The 26,661-nt window shown below is 37.9% G+C and overlaps 1 protein-coding gene across 1 annotated transcript in view; it reads left to right on the top strand.

Annotated features, from left to right (window-relative positions):
• Positions 1 to 26,661, top strand: part of SRGAP1 (SLIT-ROBO Rho GTPase activating protein 1) — a 256,277-nt gene that overhangs the window by 162,824 nt on the left and 66,792 nt on the right. Inside the window, exons 5-7 of the mRNA XM_045553445.1 lie at positions 9,340 to 9,522; positions 10,005 to 10,133; positions 24,549 to 24,770. Of these exons, the coding sequence (XP_045409401.1) occupies positions 9,340 to 9,522; positions 10,005 to 10,133; positions 24,549 to 24,770 (534 nt within the window). The remainder of the gene's footprint in view (positions 1 to 9,339; positions 9,523 to 10,004; positions 10,134 to 24,548; positions 24,771 to 26,661) is intronic.

Genomic DNA, 26,661 nt, shown 5'->3' with positions numbered 1-26,661 from the left:
TAGAGTGATAGATATCCCTGGATAAGGTTCATCAATATAACAGTGTGCAAGATGGACTATAGGGGCATTGTTTATTTCTAGATAATTTCTGTGCAGCAAAGCAGATGAGTTATGGCCTCAGAGCCCATGGAGAATTCTAGGAGGAATCTTATATCCGAAGCGCAGCATGGTGTACTACTTGCTGGCCAAAGTCAACAGAAACAGAAGGAGATAATTAGTATAATTTGTTGTTACACTGGCTTTTCCTTTTGGTTAAAATTTATCTGCCTTCTACCCCGACACTGAAAAAAATGAACGCTGTTGACCACTGAGAAGTACGTTTATTGTATGTTTCCCCAAATAACAAATGCTTGCAGTATTTAGTTAGTATGAGATTGATTAATATCTGAAATCATGGATTCAGTAGAGTTTCAGAGCTGGAAAAGGCCTGAGAAAGCACATGGACCAGCCCCCTGTGTAGGTAAGAAAGCTGTGGGCCTGCGAGTTAGAAAAAGCCTTGCCCCAGGGTCACATAGTCATGCGTGGCAGATTGAGGGGTCACACCCTCAGACATCTAGGGCAGGAGAGCTTCTTCCACTAACACTGGCCCTTGAAGCTGGGCAAGAAAACAGTCAATCTCCAACAGAAAAAAAAACCAAACTGGAATTTTCATATACTACTCCTAAATGCCATCCTGCCCTATTTCCTCTGAGCTTCGTCAAATACTCTCCTTTTAGAGGATACATTAAAATTCTCTTAGAAGCCTTCTGCATCCAGAAGTTATGCGATTAGTTTTTCCTTCTAGGATCATGCCTCTACTTTGCCTTTCATCCCACACTTTTCAAAGTGCTTGAGGTGTATAGTTTGATTCCATGGTCTCCCTAATTTTGGTCCTGTAGCGAGACCTCATGTTGTCATCTCCAATGACAACAGGCTCATGTGGAGGGTCAGAAAGGCTGAGGTTAACAGAGCTATTTTGCAGCAAAGCCAGGACCAAAATCCAGGTTTGTTGTTTCACAGACCTTTCCATTAAAAATGCTACTCTGTGTATGTACTCCTGAAACAAAATCTTTAACACTACACTGAACAGAATATAATTATTTTTGTGATTTTTATCAGCCTATTTCCTCCCTTGGCACATGTGTTCTCTGTTTTTCCCTTTGTTTTGTCTGTTCCCTGCATCTCCTTTACCCTGTCATTTGGTTAGTTGGCAGGCCCTAGCCAGCACAGTCCAGAGTCCCAGACAGTGCCTTTTGTTCAAAGCATTTGTTTGGATTATAAATATAATTTGATGATAAATTCAGACTGTTCTGCTGCCTTCATTTCAACAGAATCACAATGTACCTTGAATTTTCTTTGATAAACTAGCTATAAAGACCATATCTCATGCTGTTTAATTATTCATCTTGGTCTATTTGCTCATTCTAAGGAATTTTAGTTTATGCTAAAATTCTTAACATATACACAAATGGAAATATTAATGATTTTCCTCCCCTTATCTCTGCTAGGAATGATGATCCTTCCAATCCTGGATAATTACCTATTATTAAAATGAATTATCTTACGGTATTTTTTTCAAATATCAGTAGCTGACATTTACTGTGCCCTTATTATATGTCAGCCTCTTTCTTCTGTGCTCTTTATATGTGTTAACACATTTAATCCTCCCAACCACCCTATGCAGTGAGTAATGTTGTAATTCTGATTCTACAGTAAGGAAATTGAGGCACAGAAATGTTAAGTTACTTGCCCAAGATCACATAGCAAGTAAGTGCAAAGGTAGGATTTCAACCCAGGCAGGCAGTCTTATGAGTCTGAGCTCTTAAACACCAGTATAAGGCTTCTCAAAGTGGGTCTCCTATAAATGTCACTTTGCAAATATAATTAAGTTTCGTAAACTCTGCTTTCACTGGTTTATAAAGAGCCATACAGGCCTAGGAAGAGGAGGTGGGTTTGTTAAAGTTCATCCTTGTGACAACCCTACTGACCACTTACAACCTCAGGGATCAGCAACTTTTTCAGCCCTGATGTCACAAATGAGAATAAAAAATACTTTCTGGTGTCACTCAAAGGCCTTACGTGGGAGGTGGGAGATGGGGGATGGGAACTGAGAGACAGAGATCCATTGTAGGTATTGGCTGAGTGGCATTGACGTTAAGGGTTGGCTTCTCCTGACTTTACATTCTTTATATAATAATATATATTCCCCACTACTTTTCTCCCTAAATGGGCTCCCAGACTTAAATATAAGCTGATTAAAAAGAAGCCTGGGCCCAGCCTAGTGGCACACACCTATCATCCCCGGCTACTTGGGAGGCTGAGGCAGGAGGATCTCTTGAGCCTAGGAGTCCAGCCTGGGCAACATAGTGAGACCCCCCATCTCTAACTGATGTGTCCATGCCTAGGAATCCTTCTTCACTTCACTCTTATTCAGCCTACCCTGAAGCTTACCACTGCCCCACTCCTATTTTTGCATATAGCCACCTCCTATTTTTGTACAGCGACAGTAGGCTTGCTTTTGTGGCTCCTCTACTGGATAAGGATTGCATCTTTCATCTCTAGCCACAAGGCCTAGCCCAGTGCCTGGCACATGGACACTCAGTGGCTGCTCAGTGGATAAGTAAATGCAATCAGTTGCCCCCTAAAACCTGGGCTCATGTCTGCCTAATTTTACAGTAACTGTGTTGAAAAGGATGCTAATTATAAGATATGCGTTGTAGATAGACTAGAAGACTTTTCAAAGTGTGAATCTGGGTAATGTGTTTTATGAGCATGTAGGTGGCTGTGCAGCCATCTCCTGACCTAGGCCTTCCTCACTGGCATCTCATATTAGTTTTTAAGAGGTTTCGGCTAGTCTGGCTGTGGATGTGAACAAGTGGGAAAGGCCTCCATTGGTCTGCTTTTGTTGTACCTCAGTTCTCCCAGCTGCTTTGTCTTTGGGAGACCTGCACCTATCTGCCTACAGCCTAGAGATGAACCCCCAACGCCTGCAGCCTTAGAAACTGTCAAGAATGAGGACTGCCCACCCTGCCGTGTGCTTACATGCATTCTGTCATTTAACGCACATTTCATGTCGGAGGAACTGGGGCTGCGGGAGGTTAAAGAACTTGCCCAGTTAGGAAGCAGTGGCACCGGAACTGAAATCCAGGTCTGCCTGACTTCAGAAGCTGTGTTCCTCAGCATGATCGGCTCAGTGTACTAAGGAGCAAGAAGCCTGGAGATTACAGGTGTACAGACCTTGGCACTTGGTGTTCTGAGTGCTGTCTTAGAGGAAGTTCCAGCCTGCCGCCACTGTCTGGGATAAGCCCCCAGGGACACGGTGTGGCCAAGCAGAGGCCATACCCTCTAATGAGAGACTGAGTCTGTGCCAGTCTCCTTGCAGCACAGCTCCCGGGGCTCAGCTGAGGGTGGCCCAGTGACAATGGCACTGCTTTCCCCGTGAACCCGAAAACTTCCTGGGGAATAATAGGAATCAGCTTCCACGGCTCTGATCCTACCCTGATGCTTTTGTTAGCTTAGCACTTGCAGGAATTCGGTTACAATTAGAGCCCTCTTATGTATTGATTGCAGAAAATAGATCTTTATCTTAGGCTGTTGACAATTAAGGAAACCCGAAGAATGTAGTTTCTCAGAAGAGCTTTTAGTGATTGATGGATTTAGTGAAGCAGCAGGCTATGGAGTTAGGAAATATTGTCACTAACATATTGCTTTTCATACCCCTCCCCCGCCAAACCACTGCATCATTTTATTTTCTTGAAGGGCCATAAATTCTAACACTAACTATATTTCACAAATGATTTAGAACTATCAGTAATCCCATTAGTTCACTCCCAAGTACTTATTGGTGGTGCTATTTTGTATGCCAGGGATGGAGAAGAATAATGCCAGGCATACAATAGGTGTTTAATAAATATCTGTTAAGTGGATAAATGAATGGGCAAGCTGACTATACAGTGGGTCCTATCCTCCATTTGTTCCTCACCAAATGCCTATTTTGCTCACACTGTGTGTAAGGCAATAATATCAAGGCTCTGAAGGTAAAACACAGTGGGTGCCCAGCTAACCTTATGGGACAGCCTGCAGTACCGGAAGGTGGTACACACATCTCTGTGTCACGTGGCAGAGAGTCTGAAGTGTGGTCAATACCGGTCTTGGCCATCAGAAAAAGATCACTCTGGCGGGAGGAACCAGGGAACACTTAGCGGTAGGTGCAATTTGAACTTGCAGTGGTGGGTGGATCAAATGTTAAGAGGCGAGGTGCTGGGGAGGGCCGCTCAGGCGGCAGGAAAGTACAAATTCTGGGGAGGGAGCCGTAAGTGATTGACTCAGAGTGGCACACAAAGAGCTGCCTGGACAGGTGTGGAGACCAGTCTGAACTCCATGGTAAGAGGGAATCGTGTAAAGTTTAAGAAAAGGTCAAGGAGAATGATAACAGAGAAAAGGCCCTGTAACTGCCATTGTGGATTCTTTTTCTTATTTTCCATTCCCTCTTCCACACTAAATGAGGTCACTTCACACCCCCAGCCATCCTGCGTATCTCCGTCAGATTATTACTGAAATACTGCCTTGACCATATTGTCCACACCTCTGTAGATTCACAAACCCCTGTAGAATGCATTCTACGCTTCTTAGTTGGGGTTTCAAGGCTCTCCTGATCTGGCCTGTGCCAACTTGTCCAATCATATCCTTCAGCTCGATCACCCCCCCCCCATCCTCTTTCCAAGCTCTTCCCTCGGCCCCCTTCTCTGCTATCTTGGTCTGCTCACGCCCACGTCCCCTGTGTGCTCCCCCCAACCCCCTCACTGTACCTTCACTGGTACCGTCCTTCCAGCCTAGATGCCCTCTCCCTTCATCTGTGCCCATCAGGGTATCTGAGGCCCATTTTTTAGTCTCCAGAATTTTAAACTCCTAGAAGATGGAAACCAAGTCTATATTTTTACATCCATCAGTGCCTTATGGGTGGTAAGTGCCCAGCAGGTATTGAATAAATAAATAATTATTACTCCTCTTTCCCTCCATTCCTACATATAACCAAAAGTAACTATATTTCTTAGAGAAACAGGCTTTTCAATCGTGTAATACTAGACTTTCCAAAGGTTATGGCATAGCAGTCCAGCAAACCTAATGTGAGGCCAGACTGCCAGGGTTCCAGCCATTGCCCTGCCGGTTACCAGCTGTGTGACCTTGGGTGAGTTACTTAACCTCTCTATGCTTCTGTTTTCTCATGTGTATAATGGGAAGAATAAATTTACCTACCTCATAGAATTCCTAGAAGGATTAAATAAGTTACTATTTGTAAAATGCATAGAACAATTATCTGGCACACAGAGAACATATAATGCTTGCTAAACTAAATATATACATATACGTCCATATCTGTATTGGTGGTACTATCTATATCATATACATAGATACACACATATATAGTAAGTACTCAGTGAAGTTTAAGTTACACACACACACACACACACACACACAGGGACACACAATTTGGCAACCACAACAACCTTGTCTGGTGAGCAGAGGCATTAACTAACTTCCCCACATCTAGTAATTGGTAGATCCATTTTTGGGATCCATGCCTTCTAACTTCTGAGCCAGAAGTAAAAAGCAGAAATGATAGCCTTCATCCACTGATCTTCTCAAACATATTTGTAGTCTTCAGATACACAATGATTTCATCACACTAAATATTGGAAATTTACTACAGGTATTTTAATTATTTTGATTTTTTTGTTTTTGTTTTTAGAGACAGGGTCTCACTCTTGTCACCCAGGCTGGGGTGTATTGGCAGGATCATAGCTTACCGTAACCTTGAACACCTGGACTCAAGTGATCCTTCTGCCTCGGCCTCCCAAGTAGCTGGGACTATGGGCACAAGCCACCATGCTTGGCTAATTTCTTTTTTTTGTAGAGATGAGGGTTTCACTATGTTGCTCAGCCTGGTCTCAAACTCCTGGCCTCAAGCAATCCTCCTGCTTAGGCCTCCCAAAATGCTGGGATTACAGGTGTGAGCCACCACACCAGGCAAATTATTTTGATTTAAAGGACAAGCGTAGTGTCAGGTATATGATATTGGCCTGTCAGTGAGAAAAAAAAATATTAACAGCTTCTGTGCAGAAGTTAGTATGTGGGATATCCCAGTCTCATAAAGAAATCTATGATGTGGGTCTTTTTCTACGTGACTATATTTTTCCTGCAGGTGAGGAAAGATGGAGCAAGAAAGATAAAGTTGCGTGTGTTGAATGGAGAATTATGCATGAAGTTTTAGTAGAGAGGAATTCAAATAGGAAAACATGCTATGGAGTACATTTAAATGGATATATGCCTATGACATCATTTGGTATGCAAAGGCTTGTGTTTGCATTACACTGATGGAGAAGCTGTTATTTTCCTTTCGCAGTATGTACTCAAAACGCACCTTTAGAAAATAAAAGTTCTTTTACTTCTCTAAAAAAAAAGAACTGTCTGTTATTTTAAATACAAAACACATTTGACTTCTGTCAACAGCTTACATTTTAAATAATGTAGTTTGTGCTTGCATTCATTATCTGCAATTAGAATTCTCAAAAAGCTTTTAGTGTTTCTTCTCCCCAACTTTTAAAATCCATTCATCATAACCATTCACATTTTAGAGAATAATGGAAATCCTATGTCAGATTGGAAAACTGAACAAAGAAATTCGTTTTCTGGAAATTACCATTGAACTAGGTAGATAATCCTCAGCTATTGTGCTGAACCACATTGTGATGAGATACCTACACCCTCTTCTTGCTAGTGTGAAGTCAGACTCAAATGTTTCCTTTTAGCCCAGGCTAGTTAATAAGAAACGCCCTGCTGGCAGTCAGCTCAGTATCTTTTCTCTTATACTAACACTTAGTTTGTATAAATTATCTGTTTATACTAGTCTTCAGTATCCAAGTAAAGCAAGAATCAGGAGTTCAGGTCTTTTCTCTGTTATGTATTTAAAAGAAAGCTCTCTCAAATACCTGGGACTCTCTGAGATGCCTTTTATCCAAGTATGATGGGAGTCACGTGTTCTCATTTCTTCCTTCCTGTCTATTAGCAAGAAGAATACAGCCAGCTGAACAAGTATGTGTGCGTGTGTGTGTGTGTGTGTGTGTGTGTGTGTGTGGTTTTTTCACCCTCTCATTTTAAGATGTTACTGGAACCAGGACCCAATTGGTATGTGGGTTTGCTTCGGGCAGGGCATGTAAACAGAGCCAAGCCTAGAAATAAATGCAAGGTGTGTAGCAGATTCATTGACCTCACTGTTTGCCCAGCTGCAGGGTGACTCCCTCCTCATTCCCCAGCTGCCCAACTGCTTCCTAATGCTATTTTATTTTTCTTTTAAACTGGAGTAGGCAACCAAACTTCCCCCAGATAGGTTCAATAATTACTAAAAACAGACAACTTTCCAATTACACACAGCACAGAAAAAACTGCCAGTGCTTTGTAGTTCGGCCCCTACTTTGTTCATGGTCAGTAATGCCTTCGACATGATTTGCTAGCTTACATTTTTAAGGAAAGAGATCATCAGAATTTATGAAAATGGGTAAAGGCTCTTCATTAACCCCATGTTTTACTCTTCAAAATAGTCATCTTCAGAACGTGTGTTAAGTTGAACCATTAGAAAGTACTGATTGTTCACCTTTTGTAATAACCTGCAGAAAAAACGATTGCATATGCTTTAACCTAAATAAACGTATAGATTCTAGTGATATTTCCAGGTCTCAAACTGTTTTAAAACTCATCCCTTGAAATGAGAAAAATCAAGTTCATTACCTAGATGTTACATTAATCTCAACTTCTTAACAACACACTTTAGTTATGAAATTGGCTCTGAATAACTTGTGGTTATTTGCAAATGAAGTAAAATATGTCTTCTGTGGATGAGAATGATTTCATTGGAAAACTACGATTTTCAGATAAAATCTCTGAAAAATTTGTGACTGATTCTTCTGTATCTAAGAACATAGAGATTATAAACAGATTTATATTAACAGATATATGAATAAATAATGAATACATGTAATCATTATTTGAGAAAATATTTATCAAGCACCTATGTTATCCAAAGTACTTTCAGAGATAACTCTCTACATCAGTTTGTTTTAACTAGCAGAGTGTAAAATTGGCAACATATTTATTTCTAAGTCTCAAAAATGTGCATAGTCTCAGACCTTGCAATTCCACTTCTGGAAACTTATCCTAGGAAATATGACATAATTTTTGTGCATAAACACTTTTGTAAAAACAATGCAGCCAAAATTTTTAATATTTGAGGATTTATTATATAAGTTTATAATATACATGGAAAGAATACATAATAAAATTTTTATGTTCTTTATATTCCTAAATGTATTAAAATATAAATTATATATATATAATTGCTCAGAAAAGAAATAGGATATACACCAAGGGTTTTCAACACAACTTTATTTATAAAGCAAATAATTGAAATATCCTAAAATTTTCAGCAATAGGGAATTAGGTAAATTATGCTACAGTCATATAGAAAAATACCATGCAGCCCTTAAAGTTATATTTTAGGAGAACATTTAATGATATAGGAAAATGTTTTGATATATTAAGTTAAAAGGGACTTTAGAAATTATAAATACAGGATAATCCCAGTTTTTTGAAGGGAGAATTTATATATGGCATTTTGAAATGAAGAAGTGTGTGTGTGTGTGTGTGTGTGTGTGTGTGTGTGTGTGTGTGTTTTCATAAGAAAACGACTGGAAGACTATATTCTAAAATCTCAACAATGGTTATCTTTGCTTGCTTTTTGTTTTCTTTCTTTTTTTTTTTTTTTTTGTACCTTATGTTTTCTATATTGAGCATAAAGTATTACTCTGTGGTCAGAAAAACAATGTTTTTTAAACTAAAACTATGTATAAACCTTAATGTTTATGTTTTTTGACAGGTAGATTTTATGCAATAAAATGCCTTTGATAAAGACTGTACTAATTTGGAGTTTTGGTTAGGCTAAAATTGATTCATGAGTCAATGGTTTTTTTCCCTGCAAATTAATAATACAGAAGAGATTTTAGAGAAACATTTACAAGCTTAAGAGAACTTTTCAAGTACATTGAAAAGTATGCCTAAGACTCAGTAAATCATTTTTTCATCAAAGCCTGTCCCCCAAGTGCTTCTTCCTGGCAGGTGAATTTGCATATTTCTGTTTGCTTTATGTAGAAGCAGTAGTCCGTAATTCACCCATTTTACTAACAATCTGCCTTTCCCCCTGCCAGTTGGAAGCTGATATTTTTAACATGTATGTCCTATAAAGGTTCCCATTTACTCTCTAAGTTACAGTCAGACATCTTTTAACAATTTGGGATCACTTTTCCACAGGTGATGAAAACATACCATATGTATCATGCAGAGAGCATCAGTGCCGAGAGCAAGCTGAAGGAGGCCGAGAAACAAGAGGAGAAGCAAATTGGGAGATCTGGTGATCCAGTCTTCCATATTAGACTAGAAGAGAGACACCAGCGGCGAAGCTCCGTGAAGAAAATTGAAAAAATGAAAGAAAAGGTAAGTAAAAATATATTGCAGAACCTTTCTGTTCTCATTTGAGGAGACAATACTAAGAACCCTGATGTAATAGCTGATATGCGCACATTGTAAATTATTGTGAAATGACATGCATTTCCTCCCATGGGAATGGAAAATGTTTAAGAAATGTAAAAATCATGTGATAACAGCTGGACATCATTCAGTGGTGAATGCCAAGTATTCAATACACAGTGTGGAGAACTTGAATATTAACAAAGAGATTTCATTGCAAATGGGCCTGAAGCCCAACCCAGATACATTGTTGTTATTCCTCGTAGCTGGGTAATTTTAGTTTACTGTTTAAATCAGATCCAAAATGTACTTTGGGCAAAGGACTTCAATGGTCATTTGTATATGTGGAATAAATTGTTTAAATTAAAAAAAATTCATGTATGTTTTTCTGTCTTGTTTAAAAATGACTTTGGCTTTCTTTCCCGATGCCTGGATCTTCTTCATTCCAGAGACAAGCAAAATACTCAGAAAATAAGCTAAAATCAATTAAGGCACGGAATGAGTATCTTCTAACGCTTGAAGCAACCAATGCCTCGGTTTTCAAGTATTATATTCATGATCTTTCAGATTTAATTGATGTAAGTACTTGAAGTTTTTGTATTTTTCATACTAAAATAAAATGAACAATAACTATATTTCATTCATTGGAAAACATCATTTCTTAAGACTGTTATTTTATGTAGTACTCAAGAAAGAAAAAAATACCTCCAATTGAACTATGCGTGCTACTAAGACACTATCAAGTGTAAGATGCGTGTGAAAAATAGATTGTTAGGTACTGCGAATCTGTAAGTGCCTGGTAAACTCAGCTAGAAAGGGGCTCCAGTTATTTTTTCTCTCTCTCTCTCTTTTTTTTTTTTTTTTTTTTTGGAGACAGGGTCGTACTCTGCCCAGGCTAGAGTGCAGTGGTGTGATCATAGCTCACGGTAAACTAAATCTCCTGGACTTAAGCGATCCTCTTGCCTGAGCCTCCCAAGTAACTGGGATTACAGGCTCATGCCACCAGACTCGGCTCCCAGTCATTTTCAAGTTCTGCAGTGGCACAGCCCTAGTGGTATTCATTGATTCAAAATACATTCGTTGGGCCCCTACTATTGTGAAATGTGGAGACTCTAAGATGCCACATGCAGTCCTTACCCTGTGGAATTTGAAGTAGAGAAGATAGATGTTAATGAATGGCTACACAAATGATTGCTTTATAACAGTGGTGATAAATACTGGGAAGCAAAATAGAGTGCACATAAACCACTTTTATAGATTTATCTAGATCTCTATACTCCTCTCTTAGGATATGGTATAAAAAGCAGTAACTGGACTCATTTAAACTCTCCAAATATATATTTATTATTATATTTATGCAGCGTTTAAGGCCATTATTTCCCCAGCTTTAACCCTGTGCATCATCCATTCGTTCTTTCATTCAGAAAAGATGTACCGAGTAGCCCGGTCATTGTGCTAACACGGTAGGAGACTGCAAAGATGAAACAGGCAAAAATCCTGTGTCCAAAAATGCCACTACCTGCAAAGAACATATAAAAAGTTATTAAGTGCCATAGGAAAAACACAGATAAAATAAGAAAGGTTCAGAGAGTTATCTACTGGAATTTACCCATATACTCTTTTGTATTGATTGGATTCCACAGTTTTATGATATTATAAAATTATTTTTCATGGCTCATAGTAGCTGTCATAATTTAAACATACAGAAGGTAAAAATAGCTTTATTTTTATGGTGAATTTGAGTCTCATGTGCTCATTTATTATTTTGGAACCACAGTCTGAGACTTTTACCAAAATAGCTGTTAAGGGAGGGAATTAGGTTTTTTTAGCTTATTAACACTCTGATGTGACTTTTCCCTTTTATTTTAGTCTCAAAACAATTTTATCCCAATAATATCATAATTTGCTTATACCATGCTAGAACCATGTAGTGATAAATAAAACCAGAGAAAACTATTTTTTCTTTTCATTTGTTACAAATATTTCAATCAAGTAACTATTCCTTTGATTGTTTAAATGCAGAAACTCTTTTTGTTGTTTGTAATACATATTTCTTCCAGCACTCTGATGAAATAAAAGACATTTTTTTCTGTTATACTACTGCTAGATTTCCTGGATAAAAAATTCTACTAGGTTTCCTGAATAAAAATAAAGACCCCTGTTTTCAAACTTAGACCTGTAAGTGTTCTGCAAAGTATAAGAAATATAGGATAACTAATTCTATGTAACTTCTCTACTTGCTTTTTTGTTTAGGGCTTATTTTGGTAGTGGTTGGAGTACTTGGCTAAACCCAAGCCAGTTTTAACACAAGGAAAACTCTCCATGTGTTGAAAACTATTTCTTTAATAACTATTAATGCAAAGTACCTAGCACTATTCTTAATGGCAATCCAGTAATGAACAAAACAAAGTCCTCACCTCATAGAGTTTATACATGAGTTGGGAGACAGACTGTAAATGACTTTACATACGTACATGTGCATATATACATATGCACATATAAAATAAGTCATGACAATGCTGTGAAGAAAGTAAAACAGCTGTGGAGGTGTTTATTTTGACTGGGTGGCTGAAAAGCCTGATTCTTGAGCTGAGTGAGCTGGAGAGCTGTGGGGCTATCTTGGGAAGGAGTCCCTCATACAGAAGGACAGGCAAGGCTAAAGTGAAGAGGCAGAGGTGTGTTTTGAAAGCTCAAGATGCTCAAAGAGGGCCAGGCACAGTGGCTAACGCCTGTAATCCTAACTCTTTAGGAAGCCAAAGTGGGAGGACCTCTTGAGGTCAGTTCTAGACCACCCCGCGCAACATAGTGAGGCCTCGTCTCTATAAAAATTAAAAAATTAGCCAGGCATGGTGGCAGGCTACTGGAGAGGCTGAAGCAAGAGGACCACCTGAGCCCAGGTGTTTGAAATTGTGGTGAGCTGTGATGACACCACTGCACTAGCCTGGGCAACAGAGTGAGACCCTGTCTCAAAAGAAAAAAAATGGAAAAAAGGATGCTCGAGAAATAGCAAAGGCGGCCAGGATGGCTGGAGCTGAGTGAGCAAGAAGGAAAGTACTAGGAGATAAGGCCTGTGGAAGTCCAATCACCTGGGGTCTTTTAGACAGGGAAGGGGTTTGGATTTGGTTGTGTGTGAGGGGGAGCCATTTAAGGGTTTTGAGCAGGGAAGTGACATCACCTGGTTTGCATTCTAAAGACTCACTCTGGCAGCTGAGTGGAAAGTAGGCTGAAGGTGTCCAGAAGACAAGGAGCTCTATCAAGAGTCTTTTGCAGTTGTTAAAGATGATGCTGACTTGGACTGGTGGGGTAGTGGTAAACTTATAAAAAGTGGTAGGATCCAAAACATATTGAAGACAGAGCTAATCGGAATTTGATTTAGTGAGTGAAAAAGAGAATAGAAATGACTGCAAGGTTCAGGTCCCAAGAAATGACTCCTAGGTTGATGACAATGCCACCTACTAAGATGGGAACCCCACAGGAGGAGGCTAAAGAGTGACAGCAGCAGCCTGTTATAGCTAGTAAGACTGAGATGCCTATTGGGTACCTGTGCGAAGATGTAGAGGAGTATCCTCAGTATTTTTGGTATCTATAGGACAAGAATGGCATGTCAAGAGTATGAGAGAGTCACCATCATTGTCAAGGATATTTATTGAGCACTTACTATGTGACAGGCAGGTTCCTTAGCATAATCTCATCTAATCATCACAACCCTGTGAGGTAAATATTGTTATCCCTAATTTATAGATTAAAAAAAAACCTGAAGTTTACTTAGGCTACATAACTTGCCTAATAATACTACACACCTAATCAGTGGTAGGCTTCAAATTCGGACATTTTAAACCTCTAGATCTAATTAACTCTGACCTAAATAAGTAACAGTTAAATATGTTGATTAACAGTTAAATATTTTTAATTTTTAAAAAAGTTGAATTCTTAAAAGTTCAGCCTTAAATTTAAAATGTGAACAATTCTCAAATAATATAACTTAAACATGACATGAAATTGGTTTGTTGTCGTATCCAACTGAAATTGAGTACTCTCTTGGTGAAAATAATTTTTATGTTCCTTGACTCACTTTTAAGGTAATTAGAGTGTGAAAAATGGTTGCCTATTTTGTAGGAATTCCATTTGCATATACAGTGGTGATCCTAAAAACCATTAAGCTTGACCCTTCCTGGTGAAAAAGAAACAAGTGATAATTATGCAAAGGTATCTAGAATCAGAATCCTTTATGCTTTGTGAGTTTATTTAGCAAAGCACATTTTATACTGAGCTATCTAATAATAATGAGAAGAGCTGTTACGCCTCCAGTGAGAAAAAGTCTAGACAACATTTTAATGCACGAGATTTTGTATGTGAAATGACATGAAAGGCCATAAATGTATGTTGATTAAATCAATGCATTATAAAGAGTCAAAGAATTCAAGTTGAAACCTTTTTATATAAACCTCCAGTTTCCCCTTAGCTTCTACTCATTATCTGTCTCTATTCTAACAAATCTATCAATATCTGTCTCTAACAAATTTTCTATGATGGACCATCATTAGTGGATCTATTGATATCACAAAAAGTCATAAATTTTCCATAGAATTTATATTTTAAAACCATTCTTTTATTATTACGGAAGCAGTACATGTGTATTGTAAAAGACTAGAAAAGTACTACAAAAAAAATAAAATTATCCCATTGTTACCACCTGAGATCAGAGATCATCACTGTTAAAACCTAGACTTTCCCTATGTGTCCACACACACATTTTTAGACCAGAAGAATATGAAATCATATCTCACATATGGCTCTACAACCTTCCTTTTTTTTTTGAGACAGAGTCTCACTCTGTCACCCCTGGTAGAGTGCAGTGACGTCATCATAGCTCACTGTAACCTCAAACTCCGGGGCTCAAGTGATCCTCCTGCTTCAGTCTCCCAAATAGCTGGGACTACAGGTGCGCCCCACCACACCTGGCTGATTTTTTCTATTTTTGGTAGAAACAGGGTCTCACTCTTTCTCAGGCTGAGTTTGAACTCCTGGCCTCAAGTGATCCTCCCTCCTCGACTTCCTAGAGTGCTAGGATTGCCGGTGGGCGCCCCTGTGCCCAGCCCAACCTTCCTTTTTTTCAGTCCATGATCTTCATCCATCCATCTCAGTAGATTTTTGTCTCATCTGATAACCAGATCATAGTCCCATTTGTGACCCCATATTTGTGATAGCTAGTGTGTCTAGACCAGACCTAATTTAGGATCACACATTGTGTCTGGCTAGTGTATCCCTTAAGTCTTTTTTTTTTTTATCTAGCAAAGTCCTTGTTGAAGGGACATAGATAGTATTTCTTCAGAATGCTACAGCTTCTGGATCTGTCATTACCTCTTGGTCATGTCAATTAGCCTGTTTCTCTTTCCCCTATATTTTCTACAAAGTGAACTTTAGATAAAGGCTTGATGAGTCCAAGTTAAGCACTTTGAAATAGAATACATCATAGGTGATATTGCTACGTCTTAGGTAGGCATGTAACAATATCTATTTAAACCACTAATAGTGATGCTAAAATTACTGACTTAGGATGATGTGACTCTGATTTCCTCCATCATATAGTTTATAACACTTACAACAAATTATGGATATTTTAAAACCTTGCAAAGTTGGATTATATTAAATTGGAAACTTACTGATTTGGAACTCAGCAACGTCTGAGCTATAATTTACATTTGGTCATCAAAATCCTTTCTTAGAGTACAAGTTAATAATGTACATTAAAGAGGAATAACACTTTTTTAATGTTTTTTAAGCACTTCAGACTAATCAATTTACATACATACCATTAGCACCCTATTTGTGGAATCACCTTTTGTTAACTACTACAGCTAGAAACTTCAATAATTCAACACTTTGATAGACTGCTTCAAGTCTTTTAAATATATTTGGAGGTGATCTAATGGTTTTAAAAATATTTAATAATTCTAATTCTTATCTATTTTACATAGACTTTTACCTATCAATATTAGTTTAAATTATTAAGATACATTCTCTCTCTCTCTCTCCCTCTCTCTGAGAAATGGCTACCAATGTAGAAAACCTCTATTCATTTCTAAATAATGGTTATTGGAGTTCTACTGGAACTTAACTTTAGTAAATCTTAAATACTTCATTGTGCCTTGCTGGGATCAATGAATTAATATTATGATGAGTCCCATTACTGAACACGACACCTTCATGAACTTAGTAGGTAAATGAACTTCTTGATCAAGTCCTCATTAAAAATGTTAGATATCGGAACCCTAAAGTGTATTGATATTAATTGTCATATAATGAAGAAAATCATGGCTCAATTGATAACCAAGTATCTATTCTTTTATTTCAGCTAATTGTAATATAATGAAGAAAATCATGGCTCAATTGATAACCAAGTATCTATTCTTTTATTTCAGCTGAAAATATTTGAAGGTAGAAACATCTAAACAAGATGATCTTAGATGTTTCTAGGTACTCCAGGATACTGAGTTATCTCTAGAGAGAAGGAAAGGAGTTGTGATTGGGGAGGGGGATCTTGGGGAAATTCTAAAATATCAGCAATGTATTATTTATTTAAAAGAAGCATGTATGTTTTATACTGTTCTGTAAGTATGGCATATTTTATATTTAAGAAATAAAAAGCAGGGAGTTATAAAAAAGATAAATACACACCTTAAATATTTTTAATCTAAAGCTTACCAATATACTTGTACTTGCCAATCTTTTAATATTATGATTTATCTTTTTGTACAGAGTTCTGAGTAGGCTTCTTATATAGAAATCACTTGTGTATTATCTGTGATTTCTAGCTTTCAGTTCTTTGGTGTAGAAGAAAAAATATTCTGATATTGACACTGTTTTCACAGTCTTGCAGTTATCACACCTTTGCCTCATGCAATAGCAATTTTGTTTACTCTTAAGTCTTTCCATACTTATTTTATCAGTTTATTTAATATGTAATCAAATTATAATTATAATTGGCACAAATATTGCACAGTTGACTCTTGGAGGCATACAAACTAGTTGTTGGAGCAGAAATGTGCAGGAGTATTAGAGAGCACCTATTAGCTGTGGGTGTTTACCGCGCCATTGGCACTGGTCACTATGCTTTAGAGCGACGGATGATAAATTTTTTCTGTAAGGAGCTAGATAGTAAATATTTTAGGGTTTGTGAGCCATGTGGTCTCTCACAACTATTCAACCCCAGTGCAGAAGCAGCCATACATACTGCATAAGCAAATGGGCATGGTTTTGTTGCAGTCAGACTTTATTTGCCATACCAGGCCGTGGGCTCAATTTGGCTCACAAGCCATAGTTTGCTGACCCCTGCTTTATAAAATGAACCAAGTGCTAGTTAAGCCAGAGTAGCACTTAAACAGAAGACTTTTAAGAGGGCTTCTCCTCTGTCTCTGAAGAAGGTCCTAAATAAATTTTAGTTTGTAGAATCACAACCTCTTAGTTTGGAATCAAGTGGGAAGTAGAATAGAGAATTAATTTCACAACAAATAAGGATTTTTATGATGTCATTCTAAAGAATAGATATGAATTGTAAGAAATATGTTGTAAATACTGGGCAAAGGAAGTTTAATTGGTTTGAGAGAATAAAGGCATATTTATACAGGAAAATAGATTGTAGTTTTGTACATAGTAGATTTAATATCTATAATAATTATTATCCCCACTATCATATGCAAAAGAGCCTATAACTTACTATCCTGGAAGAATAAGGATGTGTTACAACCAGAAGAAAAAGCATACAGGTGACAAATGTTTGTAATTGAATGCTAAGAGTTTCAAGTGCCTATGATTTGCTAAGAGAAAAGAGTTAGAGGAGAGTACAAGTCTTAATGCTAGGATTCCCTAATCTATAATCAAATTCACCACTCTGTAAATTTGAAATTCTTAAAAGAATTGGTTTTAAGATTACATAACTGATAGTGTAGCCACTTCTAGTTCAATTCCGCACCTTCAAAATGCATTCGGAGAAACTCAACCCTCAACAATAAAATTGCATTGGTGCTTTGTCCCAGAGCACCTGCCAAGTAATAATAAAGTATTTATCATCCTTACAGTACAGTTTCATGGTCTCCAATTTCTCCCTGTAAAAGTTTGCGGGTCACTTTGGGGCTTAAAGGATAAATCTTTTTTTATTATTGTGGAGTATTGCCAGGGAATAATCCCCTACTCTGGCCAATTTTCTTTGTAGAGATATCTGTCACATGGGTTTTGTTGGCCATTTATGCAGAATAAGATTGAAATTAGATTGCATCATATGTTGTATGCCATCTTTGTCATTTCTGAATAATCAGCTGTGCTAAAGCTTTTAGCCTTATCTTTTTGTCTCTTGGGACATGTGTTTAATTAAAAAGCAACTTACTCAGAGTTCAGTGTTTTCATGATTAGTTTGACTTTTCTGCCTCCATAATGATATTAAGATTTATCCATGAAAACCTGCCAAATTGTAATGCTGTAGTCCCCATTAGACCTGAACTCTTATTAGGAAGATTATGGAGAGATCATGTTAAATGGGTTAGGATACTGTAGTGATCATCATGTAAACCGATTTAGGCATGTTTTTATCCCTTTGTAATAGAAAGGGTATTTCAAAACTGAAATGAGCTGGATGACAGAAGTAGTTGGCTTTTAAAGTTCCTTCCAATGGAGATGCCATGTGCCTTTGCTTAAAGGAAACTGCACCCAACGGTTTCCTCCTGCAGCACCCACTGTTCTTTCTCTTTTCTCAGTCTCCAGTGCTCTCGCCTGTCCTTCTTGCTTGGACCTCTGAATGTTAAAAGTCACCTAATGCCCAGGCATGATCAGCTTCCTGTCTGTTGATGCCTTGGTTTAAATACCATTTGGTGGCCTCTAGATTTTTATCACCAGCCTTGATCACCTTCCTGGCCTTCAGATTAGTATATTCAGCTGCCTCCTGGGCATCTCTAACCAGGTGGCGAATAGGCATCTTGAACGTGTCAAACACCCAAAACACAGCTTTTTATAGCCATTTGCCTTTACCATCATCATCTCCGCACATATAACAGCTTTCTTCTTAGCCATTTTTCACACCTCAGAAAATGACACGACTTTCCACCCAGTAGCACAAGCTAAAAACCCAGCTTTCTCATTCCACACATATAAATACATCATCTAATCCTGTCATCTGTACCTCCTAAATGTCCAAACCTTGCCACTTCTCACTACCTACACTGTCTCCTAGACAAAGCCTCTTCATCTCTTGCCTGCACTATCGCAATAGCTTCCTAAAATGTTTCTCAATTCCACTCATACCTTCCAAAACTCCACTCTCTTCCCGAGCAGCCAGAGTATTAAAAAACATAAATCAGATAGGTCAGTCCCTGTTTAATAATCTCCAAAGCCTTTCCCATTGTCCTTCAAATAAAATCCAAACTATTCACCAAGACCCTATTTGACTGGCACCTACCTACCATTCAATGTCATCTTCTGCAACTTTTCCCTTAGTCACCATATGTCAGGTCCATTGGCCTTCTTTCTGTTCCACACAACCACCAAAACTTTTCTTGCCTGAGGCCTTTACACCTTTTGTCTCGAACACTCTTTCCTAGAACATTGCAAGGCTGATTCTTTTCATTCATGTTGCACCTCAACTGCCCTATATAAAAGAGCAAAACCTTCTCCCCCAACACTCCCTATTCCTCTGACCCTTTATTTTCTCCATAATGTTTACCATCTGGCCTATATTTATTTGGGCTTGCTTTGTTTGTTCTCTTTCCTGTCTTGTGATTTGATTCAGGCTGGTTACAGAGATTTGGCTGGAAAAATGAGTCTAGTAGTAGCAGCTCCTCCAAAGGAAGTGCTCGTCCTTGGATAGATGGGTGGGAGGTGGATTGGGCAACAAATGATTATTCAGCCTACTTACTGAATCAAGCATATGCAAGGGTCAGTTCTCCTGTTTCCTACTCTGTATCCATTCCTGTCACACAGATGTCCCATTTTGACCTTTTCATTGCTCAAGAGAAAACTGAAAATAATTTTTGCTACATGCTGGGCTACCGTTGTTAAAGCAGCAGCAAGAATTAAATTGTCAGCTCTCTGTGGGCCACCAGGAACCCAGACATGAAAACAGGTGTGTCAGAGTCACCTGTAGAAGTTTAGACATCTGGTTCAGTGCCATAAGAAGCCTATCTCTCACAAAAGTGCAGTTTCAAGGATCAAGTACTGAATAGTTAGAGAAGAAAATATTGAAGGGCAAAGAGATACCTATGCAGAAGAAATCCAGCTCTAAACTTATCTATTTCTGGCCCTTTGAAAGCCACCCCATGATCATGTGAAAGCTGTCTGTTTGTACAATTCACTTTGCTTGGGTTGCACTAGTTTACCAAAGACTCAAAATAAGGAGTGACTCTTCACCCAATACCCGTGGCCCTGGAATGGTCAAAGCCAAGCTTACTGAAACCCAGAGATAAGACCCAGGACACCAAATCACAGAAGTGTCTCAGACAGAGGCTGGACTAAAGAAGTTAAGGTAAAATCCTTCTGCAGAAAACGTAGAACACTTCCCCCCTCGCCATTCTCACAATAAACTGCTTAATTCTGAAATCATGTGGAAGCTTGGGGCTGCCCTCCAGGGACCTCCAGGGCTGTCCTGGCAAATGACATTGGCTTTCCTGTTCTGGAAGCATGAATGTTGAACTTGTTTCCCATGCAGTTCCATGATGTAGTTCCCATGTAACTCTCATCTTAGGAGCAAACGTCTATACCACTAGGGCTTCTCCTGTCTCAGAGCTTATGCAAAAAAAAAAAGTATCCGTCTGAACAGCTATGATCCACTTATACCTAACATTGTACTCACCATGTTATTTCAGCTGACTCAGTGTTTGGGACAAGATGAAGTATTTCTCACAGTCCTTAACAGATGATTCCCAACTTACAGTGGTTCAACTTACAATTTTTTGATTTTACAGTGGGTTTATTGGGGCATTAAATAAATTTTTGAACTACAATATTTTCAGCTTAGCAATAGGTTTATTGGGACATAACCCATCATAAGTTGAGAAGCATCTGTACTTGGATTTCATCTTCATTTTGCTACTATTTGCAACCCTTTGCCCAAGGAAATTAGCCTACCGTGATGAATTCAGACTAACACCTAGTGAAATCTATCTTGGCAGCACTTCAGATATTTTAAAGAAAAAATACACCCTCCTGCTTCCAACAGTCTTTTCATCTCAGTTTTAATCCATAATTTTATGTATCCATTCAGAGTTTTTCATCCGTCAGAAACAACACTGCTTTGTTTTAATGAAATATTTTATTAGTTTCTTATGTATTTTCATCATTAAATGCACTTGGGCTATAACTCAGCTCTTTGTGCAGAAGCTAGCTTTTCATATTGTCATTAATAATTCATAAGCTCCATAGAATCACTTTAGACTTTTTTAACCAAGTATCTTGAATCTTAACATATCCGTGTCATTTCAGCTTCTTGTTTAGAAAAAAAAGAGATGATTCTGTGACTAGCTTTGCTGTCTCAGGAGCCCTTGAATAAGAATTTTTTTCCCGTTTCTTGTTTCCAAGTTCAGGGTGCTTGAAAAACCTAGAGTGTAGAAATACTGCATGTCAGAAGCAATAAAATTATGCCAACTAAGTGACCTTACAGACCCCATGGGGGTCAGAGAAGGAAATTTCCCATCAAATCTCATCACAGAAACCTCCTAAGTGTGGCACCTAAAGCTCAGAAGGCAACTGAGCAGGCGCCGAGTCAGTTGCTAAGCCACGTGCATACTCCCGCCAGCCCGTTAGGAAGGCACAATGAAGTCGTGTCTGTCACTGGGTTCGACCTACAGCATCCACCTGGCTGCACTGGGTATGGGTATGGAGACTTGCACCGATGCTTTTGTAGTCTTCACATCCATTCTCCCAAGAAGCCACATTTAAAAATTTGAGTGAACTGTTAAGTTCTAGGAATAATAAAAACTTAGTATGGTTCTTTCAGAGCTTCCGGTCAGTTGAGTAGATGGAGTTAGCTTTCTTTTTTTCTTTCTTTTCTCTTTTTCCTTCTCTCTTTCTCTTTTGAGTTGTAAGAGACTTGGTTTTTATAGGGAGAGAAAAAGGCTTTTCTCTGGGTTTCATTCCTCTCAAGTTCCATATTTTATTAAGTCCCATTGGGATCAATACTCAGAAAGTCAAGCAGCTTGTCTCGTCTGCTTCATTATAATCAAGTAGAATCTGTCTTCTTTTGGGGTGTTTTTAAACACTGCTATATCTTAAAGAAATGAGGTCATTTCTTATACAAATTCGTGTTTTCATAAAATGAGGCGTTAGTGAAAGATGGAATAATTTTTCATTCCCTCTGATGTGTATAAAACTGCTCCGTAGAACCATTATGGGTTTTGAGGAGCAAGAGGAATAAAAGAGGACTTTGTTCATCTGAGACTAGAATGTCTAAATTAACTGAAAATGAATCATTCTCTATATTCGAGTGCTGCTGATTCTGCTGGAAATGTATTAATGATGAGACTGATTGCTGCATTTCACAATTGTATTTTGCTTGTATTTGTAAATGTGATGTCGCAGCGACTTTCTGATTTTTTTAATGAAGTCATCCTTAGTTAAGTCCTCTTGCCTGCTTGGGGAAGTAGCGCTCCCAAAAGACATGGTTGCAGGACCATGCTACTTGATTGTTGTAGGGCAGTGTTTCTCAGACTTTTGATATGCATATGCATCACCTGTGGGTAATTTTTAACCTTCCAATTCTGATTTGGTAGGTCAGGGGTGGGACCCAGGAGTCTGCATTTCTAACAAGCCCCTGGTTATGCTGTTGCTGCTGGACCGCTGATCAAACTTAGAATAGCAAGACGTTACAATCTCTTTACATAAAAACCCAAATTTAATAATTCTGAAATTGGAGGGTACAGGGTGGAATTAAATACGCTGGCATTTTTAAGGACAGGTTGGTGATTGAATGTGTACCTTCATAAAGGTAGATCAGTGGTTCACATCCTGGTGGATACATCCTTGGTACAAAGGTTGCTTCCTTTGTACCCCTCCTACTACCATTTTAGGAGCAAATCGACAGACAGCTTCTGTTGGAATTCCTTGAGGATGGAGATATTTTACTGTGTTCCAGTCTTCATACGCCTAGAGCCTAGCAAATTTCCTGGCACCTAATCAATGGCCAATTAGTGAGTTGAATTGAATCAAATTGGATTGATTGAATTTCATTGGAACGATATAAAGAAGACCTGGTTTTGTACCTTTAAAGTCACTTGTTTCCTCTCTAAGCAATTTATTCTGCTCTTATATACAAATTTCAAATCGTGCTGTCAGTAATTCATATCTGATTTCCAGAGCTACATTCTATTTTTAGATCATATTCTCTTAAAATGCAACATGAAAAATATAAATAAAAATTAAAGGTAATGAAGATTGACAAATAACAAAGCTCTTTTATTCTTAGGAATACTAAACAAAATTCTATCTCCAATAAGAGGGCTTCAACAATCACTTCTTATTTAAGAATCTTATTCTGAGGATAAGAGTAAAGACATTCGTGGACTGTTTTGGCAGATTCAAACCTTCTCACTTCTTTCAAGAAGTGAAAGAAGTTCTTCTCACTTCTGAGAAAGTACAGATTATTCTTGAGTCCTCAATAAAATATGCCAGTCTAAAATATTACAGTTAGTATATTTGCAGCCTGCGTGGATTTCAACAAATTATTGTATCAATCTCAGTATTGCAGGAATCAAACTTGAATGCTATTTTTTATTCTTTCAGTATTTGATTTGCTTCTTTTATTTTTTAACAGCTTTATTGAGATATAATGTATATACCATACGGTTTACCCATTAAAAATCTGCAATTGGTTTTTAGTATATTTACAAGAGTTGTGTATCCATCACTACAATCAATTTCAAAATATTTTCATTACCCCATAAAGAAATCCTGCACCCCTCAGCCATCACCCCCAATTCCTCCCTCCCCCCATCCCTTAGTAACTGCCAGTCTACTTTCTGTCTCTATAGATTTGCCTATTCTGGACATTGCATATCAATGGAATCGTACAATATATGGTGTTTTGTGACTGGCTTCTTTTACTTAGCATAATGTATTCAAAGTTTATCTACATTGTGGCATGTATCAGGACTTCCTTTTTATGGCTGAACAATATTAATTGTATGGCAGTACCACATTTTGTTTATTCATTAGTTGGTGGACATTTAGTTTGTTTTCATGTTTAGCTTTTATGAATAATGCTGCTATTAACATTCATGTACAGGTTTTTGTGTGAAAATATGTTTTCATTTCTCTTGGATATATACCTACGATTAGATTTGTTGAGTCATATGGTAACTCTATGTTTAACCTTTTGAGGAACTGCCAGGTTGTTTTCCAAAGTGGCTGTACCATTTTACATTCCCAACACCAGTGTGTGAGGGTTCCAGCATCTCCCTATTCTCTCCAACACTTGCTATGATCTGTCTTAATGACTATAGCCATCCTAGTGGGTATGAAGTAGTATCTCACTGTGGTTTCAACTTGCATTTCTCTGATGGACCAATGATGTTGAACATCTTTTCATATGTTCGTTGACCATTTGTATATCTTCTTTGGAGAAATGTCTATTTAGATCCATTGTCCATTTTTAAATTGGGCTTTATCTTTTTGTTATTGCGTTGCAAGAGTTCTTCATATATTCTAGATACAAGTGCCTCATCGGATATATGATTTACAAAATTTTTTTCCCATTCTGTGGATTGTCTTTTCACTTTCTCAATAGTCTTTTAAAACAGAAAAATCTTCCATTTTGATTGAATCTAATTTATTTATTTTTTCTTTAATTGCTTGTGCTTTTGATGTCATATCCAAGAAACCAATGCCTAATCCAATATCATGAAGGTTTACCCCTATGTTTTCTTCTAAGAGTTTTAGAGTTGTAGGACTCACATTTAGGCCTTTGATCAATTTTACCTTAATGTTTGTGTATGGTGTTCTTTTATTTTTTTAAGTGCTGTGATCTTGGCTACCATGCAAGTCTGAACAGAGCACTAAGAACATATCTCTCTGCGGAATATAACCTTGAAACCTCCAGACATGAAGGCTTAGACATTATTGAGAATGCAGTAGACAATTTAGAGCCCAGGAGTGATAAGCAGAGATTCATGGAGATGTACCCTGCTGCATTCTGTCCACCAATGAAGTTTGAGTTTCAGTCTCACATGGGTGATGAGGTCAGTGATTATTTTTAAACTAATGAATTGTCTCTTCACTTGTATTTCCCTGCACCTGCTGTAACCCAACAGTTGTAAGAATTCTTAGCTGCTTTCTCTTTCCTGCCCTTGCACAGGATCTTAGCATGATAGTATGCTAAGATCAGCCACTTCTACCTTTTAAAGCAAGGGTCAAACACTCAAATAACTACAGAAGCCAAACAGATGAAGGTGCAAACTTACCTGGGTATAAGCACTAAACTGCCCCAGAATAGATGGAGAGTTCTTCCTCCACCTCAAGACATTCAAATTTAAATTAAAAACAAAACATTTTGCTGGCTCAGTAGAATCTGTCTAAAGACTTCTTATAATCCTAATTTAAAGATCCTCATAAAGAAAAATAATTATATATGGCATGAAAATGGAAAAAAGAAAAAAAATGCAAAAATTTTTTTAAGATTCAAATTGGCTCCACACTGGTAAAGTGTATATATGAACTTAGCTTTCCATCCTATTTTACCAAAAAATCCATTGAAACTGATTATGAGGTACAGTTTTTTATATTATTTTCTATGGACAGGGGAAAAACAAGAAAAAACAACTAATGGAGCATGATATATATCACTTGGTGTCCCAGCTGTGCAAAACAAAACTCATAGATAAAAGCTCAATTTTAGTTTATTGTGGTGACAGTCTGTTTTTTTAAATAGATATAATTATAATATCCATGGCAGATTTCTTTAATGTCATATTTTTCCTGAAACACTATTATATATACATGTTCATATATATATATATCTGTACCTGCTATATTTCTAATTGAATTTTATTTGTGTTTGATAGAGCAAATTACCTGTTTAGAAATGGAAAGCAGTTTTTATGCCAATAGCACCTGAATTTTGACAAGCAAGATGAGTGGCTTATCCTGTCTTTCCAAAACCAAATAATCGCTGTTTTAATTTGTCAGCTGAGGATATGTTTAACATAGAATAATAAAACATCACAGACAAATGACTTCAGTCATTTATTAATGGTTTTATTATTATTTTAATAAAGTAAGTTTGTTGCCCTTTTTTTATAGCCAGTTCTGCCAGGGAGCAGTAATCTCTTTGATGTTTTGGAGACTCCATAAAAGGAACCCCTATCAGCCAAGATCATCTCTATGACGAAGATAAGAAATTATTTGTTTCTGGTGCAATTTTAATCATGCTCTCATTTTGACTTTATCTGTCATTGAGATCATGGCCAAAATATCTTTTACCGAAGTCTAAGATGAGTGGCTCTTCAAGTTCATGATGAATCACAGAATTTGGCTGATATTGACTAGGGAAGCCATGGTGGAAAAACACTAAGAATAGTCATGCACATTTCTGAGTTTTTACTATGTGCCAGCAGTGTTGTAAATGCTTTATGTGCATTGTCTCATTTCGTTCCCACAAGAGCCCTGTGGTATAAGAACTCTGAGTATCCCCATTCTACAGATGAGGAAACTGAGGTTTTGTAACTTCCCACATTCATCCAGCTAGGAGGTGGGGTGGCAGAGCTGGGATTCAGGCACAACTGACTGACTCCAGAGCCCACATTCTAACCAATAAGCTCTGCTGCCTTCTTCTGCCTGTATGGTCCACGTGAGTCCTCTTCTTCCCTTTGCCTGGTAGTCACTAAGAATTCCAGAAGTGAGACCAGCAGCAGAGCTCCATCTCAGGAACTGCCCCGTTCTTAGAGCAATGCTTCCTGCAGCTGCTATCTTCCCAGACGTAGCCAGGCCAGGCAGCTGCGTTCAGCTCTTGCCATTTGCATAACAGGTTCATATTTAAAAGTGAAGTTTTGAGGCGGCTGTTAAAAGTAAATATGTAATTGGGATCTTGAGAGGATCAGCGTGATTCACGCAGCGTTTCAATAGGAGCACCAT

This window comes from Lemur catta, chromosome 6 (genome assembly GCF_020740605.2).
Source record: "Lemur catta isolate mLemCat1 chromosome 6, mLemCat1.pri, whole genome shotgun sequence".
Lineage (NCBI taxonomy): Eukaryota > Metazoa > Chordata > Mammalia > Primates > Lemuridae > Lemur > Lemur catta.
This window is presented reverse-complemented; position numbering and strand designations above follow the sequence as displayed.